Source organism: Sinocyclocheilus rhinocerous, unplaced genomic scaffold, assembly GCF_001515625.1.
Source record: "Sinocyclocheilus rhinocerous isolate Xijiao unplaced genomic scaffold, SAMN03320098_v1.1 scaffold1193, whole genome shotgun sequence".
In the NCBI taxonomy this organism is placed as follows: Eukaryota; Metazoa; Chordata; class Actinopteri; order Cypriniformes; family Cyprinidae; genus Sinocyclocheilus; species Sinocyclocheilus rhinocerous.
The window spans coordinates 187,601-193,444 of NW_015642181.1; the positions used below are offsets into that span (position 1 = coordinate 187,601).

The following is a 5,844-nucleotide window of genomic DNA, read 5'->3' on the forward strand; positions in this document are numbered from 1 at the left end:
TCAGAGGGACTTGTCTCTAAAAGAAAGGATTCTCCTCTCCAAAGCAGAAGGCATTTCACATCTAACATATGCAGCTCTTTAGACCCTGATAAAGCAATGTGTAAAAAGATTGATCAACTATTATGTAACTTTGCATGGAAAAATAAGACATTACGTAAAAAAAAAATGTTTTATCCAACAGTTACAGTAATGGCGGTCTTGATTTTGCAACGTTAAATAATACTTTTAAAATCAAGTGGTTGAGGAATTACTTGAAAAACCCATCCAGTATTTGTAATATTATACCAGAATATGTCTTTTCTCAGTTGGGAGGTTTGAATTTTCTATTGTTATGTAACAACAACGTTCCCTGTTGCGCTCTCTAAATTTCCACAAACAAGCACTATTAGTATGGTCTATTTTCAAACACAATTTTTCTCCAACTAATTATTTCATTTGGAATAATAATATCTGGTGTAAACATAAGTCCCAATTTTATTTTTATTTTTTGCCTTTTTTGTATCAATCAGGTTATCAGGATGGTTAATTGTTTACTTATCAAGAATTTCTCACAATAATTTTCCTGTTACTCCAAAACAGTTTGCTATTGTATTTGGTGCTCTCCCGAATGGTGACATTTTTATTTAAGGGCTATAATAGTGTTTTGACAAGTTCTGAAATGCCTCTTCCAGACCCGGTTGACACATACGTAGGTGGAATATTGTTTTAAATCTACACTGAAAAATAACAGAAATATTTGCTTTCTTTTTCTTAATGATTGTTTCCATTCCTCATTCTGTTTCAGGAAAAAAAAAAATGACGTCCATTCAAAAGTGCAGATTAAAATCTAATCTTGAACATAACTATCTTTTTTATTAAACCGCACAATGAACACAGGAAAAGGACTATGACGTAAAATATTTTATTTTGTTTTTGTAAATGTTTCTAAATCTGATTCCACAAACTCCAAAACCCACACATTGTATACACCAAAAGAAAAGCTTCGTTTTAACATTGGATACTACTATACAGGACAAAGAAAAGACAAATACTGTTAAATTTCTGAATATTGTACAAGGAGGAAAAAAAAAAATCCAAGAAACAAATTTTATTACAGCCAGTCATTGAGAAATTATGTACAACTGATTTATCTGAAAATTGAAAAAATACATCATGCCACATATATTACAAGCTCAGGACTGTTTAAGAATACCAACAATTGCAGTCCACATTAGCTGTGCACATGAAAAAACTTCATTTCAATCTGGTCTGCAAAGTGCTACTACCAGGTTTGAATTATTTCATTATTTAATTGAGTTTGACATCATACCATGATCTTTACTTTTACCAACACCAAAAATAAGTCATCTTTTATTCTTTAATGTAAACAAGAAAGAAGCATACTTTACATTTCATTAAATGTCTATGCATTAAGTTTTCTGAATGTGAAAGGCATTGAACTTCATCTCTGAAATTCAAAATGTGAGTCTATGCTGTGAAGCGTTAAGAGCAGCTCGTGATGGCTATTGGGAACTATCAAATGCATCATGGGTGGCTTCAAATGGGAATTCACAGTGCACACTAATCTGATGAACAGAGTTAAGATTTCACAATCACCTCAGTATGATTGGTGCTCGTTTTGATTGTGAAAATGGCAAAAAAGCAAAAGTAAAGAAAAAGTTCTTCAAGTGGTCAGATCATTTTAGACAATATTGATTCTGCATTCTAAATACAACAAAAATACTCTGAATTAATTTTTTTTTTTTTACAGAATCTGTACAATTTTATACAATACATACACACTCAAAATGATATCTTGACATCCTTCTTAAATACTTTTTTTTTTCCATTTCATTTTATTGCAAACAAGCAAAAGGTCACCCAGACAGCTATGATAAAGTTAAGGTAACATTTGGTCGAGTATTTAAAAATGTTCATTTACAGACGGCTATTTACACATTGTATAAAGTAATGTGTTCTGACCAATCGGCAGGCTTTCCCAGCAGCTTGACTCTCTGCTTTTCCATATCTTTAAAAAATAGCTCCAATCAATAAATACAAAAGCTGTCTCTTATTTTACAGAAATCAAAACAAAGGAAAAAATAAACTGACTCATGGAATCAAGTATTTAAACGGTATCTTTCTGTTTTAGTGCAAGTTAATAATTCCCTTAGCTTTATCCCTAAGGAAGTCTTCTCAGTATATTCCTTGTTCAGTGGTGTCTACATTTCTGTAACTATATGTCTATATGTGTGTGTGTGTGTGTGTGTATATATATATATATATATATATATCTTTTTTACCCAGAGGACCTGCCTCTTTATATCTAAATAAGGCTGTGGCCAGCACTGAAAATCATGTTTACCACTTAATCGCCATCTGCCGGAGCGTATCGTCTCATCTCTCATGCAGAAAAAAATAAATTTTCATTTACATTGTCTTTGCAATTCAGAGTTACCAGTGTGCAGCCTGTTTTATTTTAGGTAAAGGTGCTCAATCATAAACTATATCAACTCTTCCGCCACTGAACCAAAACAGACCCCTGGAGTCGTTTTAACTTTATGAACACCAGGCTGTTATGCCTTTAAAAGCCCCTAAAGCTCTGAGGTCTACATCATGCCCTAACAATGTTTTTTTTTTTGTCTGTCATGATATATATATAAATTAGAATAGACGCCATTTATTGGGCCTAAATAATAATAAAAAAGGAATGCATATGTTGTATTGTTAATTGTTTCACTGATATCTTTCAATTCATCCATTTGCGGCAGTTAACTGCACCACAGTGACAAGGGATTTTATGCTGATCATCCTCCAGATCAAACTTGTAGTCATAACACAACTGGAGAAAAAAAAGAAAAAAAAAAAAAAGGTGACCAGAATGTTAAATGTCTATGTCATTGGGCCGCATTTTATAGATGTGGGGAACAAATTCCTATAAGACTGGTGGGATAAATTAGACTTACCTCTTCGCCTCTCTGGATTCTGCGGTTGGAGCTGATGATGATTTTGTGTCCTCTCTCAAAGGTCACAACCTCAGCAATGCAGTTGGGTGCACAGGAGTGGTTGATATACCTGGTGGATAAAAGGAATGGAACGGATTAAGCAAGTGAGGCCAAAGCATGTGAATGCAAATGTTGTTAGCTATGCAAGCTTGGTTTTGTGTGATGTTGCATTCTGCTGTGCGTTAGACAGCAATTCATAGCATAATCCATGTATGCACTGCTTGCTTTCTCAGCGTTGTTGCAAAGAGTTTTCTCTTTCAGGTCAACTACTTTCATGGTGGACAATTTTTTGGTTAAAGCTAGTTATATGGACACTTACAGACATGTAAAGCCTTGGCCAAGGCAGCATGTGTGTTTGTGTACTTGTTTAGAGTATGTTTCTGGCTTTAGCGTCTAAAGCTAACATTGCTGGCATGTTCAAAAAAATTCAAGATAATTTTCCACCTTGCAGGTCCTCCTGAAATAGTCGCATCAATTACATGCTCACTATCGATGCGAAACATGTAGACTCCACGATTCTGAAAAACAAAACCAAAAATCAATTAACAACACATGGACATAACACGCACTTGTTCAGCATGACTTCTTATTTTAGATTCAGTTTTATCATAATGCATACCTGTGCCTCGTACATCTTCTCTTTTCTGTTTGCCACTTCATTGCGAATGATGGTACCAATGTATTCGATAACCATGGTGTATTTCTCAATGTCCCTTGCAGCGTACAGCCCTAAACCCTGAATTAAAATAATACAAAAACTCAAATTATTACAAGTTTGTGTCAAGGTGGAATGAGGATATGTTCAGAATGGTCTTAGCACTCAGCATACCTGGTTAAAAAAGTCGCCACTGATATATACACACACACACACACACACACACACATATATAGGGTGTGTGAATGTGTGTGTGTATATATATATATATATACACACTGCAGAAACAGTACGAGTAGTTATGTTAGCATGCTATTCCAAACATTGTCTCTTTTTAGCTACTAAATCTCACGAGATCATCATTTTCTCTAAACTTTAAGCCATAATGATCTTTCTACCTGTATGCGTGAACGAGCCAGGTAGACGTTGGACTTCCACTCAGCCTTCATACGACGGTACTGAGAGGACTTGGAATGGAAAAACTGCTTGCTGTAGGGGGTAACACCCATCTCAGCCGGATTCCCAGAGCTCTGCAGGGTCTTCGAGGAACTACTGCTGGTGAGGGTATGAGGCCTGCATCAGAAACATAAGCATATGTGCTTTGTTTAAAACAAACAGGACTGACTCATATTGGGTCATATTCGAAACCATTTTTTAAGTAATTTTTTCAAACATTATAAATTTATTTATGCTGTATGTTTCCGTTAATGGTTATTTCAATACCAGCATTGCATTTTTCTGCTGAAGTGGGCCAAACATTCTATTAGAAATACTCCAATAATATACTAGGAGTTATTATGCTCTAACAACAGTTTTTCTGCTACTATACTGAATCTACAGTGCCACAGCAAAACAAATTAATTTATCCAGCAGTTTGATTTGAATGTGATGAGAAAGATTCTCATGAAGTAATACAAAGACAATAAACAGACAACACTTGTATGCAAACACTCAACATGTACAATGCAGTCTGATTCACAAACAATGACTCACCAGAGCCAGGCTCTTTTTAATAAATCAGTTAAAAAAGACTCAAAGATCAGTCAGAGTTAGTGGTTTGAATCACTGAATCAGCTTGAGCTGTTCTTGACTTCACTGAATTGCATGACTTTTTGTCCGTGTCCAACTCAAAATAAACCACATCTCATCACCTAGTCTCTCTCTCTTTTCATATGAAAATTGATTTTTCAATGATTAATTGAGGGCAAAGTTAACTCGCAGCAAACCAAGCTCACAGGCTAAACCAGGACATGAATGGATGTTCACTCACAGACCACAGGGAAAGCAGGAAATCCGATACAAACATGGACGAAAAAAGTTTAAGTTATACAGAATACCTTAACACGAACCTCTTGACATGTGTGCAAGCTTTTGGTTCAGAGCGGGCACATCCAGAAGGGTTGATGGCCAAGGGCAGCTGCATCAGAGGGTTACGGCCATAACGGAACGTGTACTTCTCACATGCTTCAACTCCAGGAAGCTAGAAGCAAAGATTAATGTTATAATACCATTACTAAGAAAGGAATGTTTACAAAAAATAAGAGCTTATTTATTAATAATTTAAAATGTCAGGGACAACGGTTTATTTTTTTTCAGCAAATGGAATTTTGTCATCAATTATCTATCTATCTATCTATCTATCTATCTATCTACACACACACTCACACAAATCTTCATTAGATTTAATGGACAGTTTTTTGTGCAATGGTATTTATTTTATATGGTTTTAGTAAGGGTTCTAGTAGTCTCAGCCTCAGACGTCACGCCCACGGACCGTTGGCTGAACGTCTGATGCATACGGCACACAAAATTGGAAGTTTCAAAGTCGTCATCGGATTGGTTGAATTATACAGGATTTCCGGAAGACGTGTGTGACGGCACACATGGAAGTTTCAAAGTCGTCATCGGATTGGTTGAATTATACAGGATTTCCGGAAGACGTGTGTGTCGCGTTCTTTAACGTTCCACCTGGAAACAAATATGCCGTGACGCCAAACCCCCTCATGTTAGAAGCAAGCCGTCGTGTTTACAACTGTGACAATGAGCGCTTATCAGGTTCAACTAAACGCTGGAAAAGTGTGTTTTTAAAAGTATGTGAAATATTTAAAGTTTGCAGCATAGAATCTTTAAAATACGTCCAGGAGTTTTACACACCAGTCTGTTATTGTGGGGACATTTCCACGCCCATAAACATGACGCGGAACA

The 5,844-nt window shown here is 35.7% G+C and overlaps 1 protein-coding gene across 1 annotated transcript in view; it reads right to left on the bottom strand.

Annotated features, from left to right (window-relative positions):
* Positions 1 to 885: 885 nt before the first annotated feature.
* The window catches only part of LOC107755698 (histone-lysine N-methyltransferase 2C-like), a 170,251-nt gene continuing 165,292 nt past the window's right edge, over positions 886 to 5,844 (bottom strand). Inside the window, exons 55-60 of the mRNA XM_016572585.1 lie at positions 4,977 to 5,119; positions 4,038 to 4,212; positions 3,604 to 3,720; positions 3,429 to 3,502; positions 2,946 to 3,054; positions 886 to 2,821 (exon numbers count right to left, since the gene is read on the bottom strand). Of these exons, the coding sequence (XP_016428071.1) occupies positions 2,729 to 2,821; positions 2,946 to 3,054; positions 3,429 to 3,502; positions 3,604 to 3,720; positions 4,038 to 4,212; positions 4,977 to 5,119 (711 nt within the window). The 3' untranslated portion in view covers positions 886 to 2,728. The remainder of the gene's footprint in view (positions 2,822 to 2,945; positions 3,055 to 3,428; positions 3,503 to 3,603; positions 3,721 to 4,037; positions 4,213 to 4,976; positions 5,120 to 5,844) is intronic.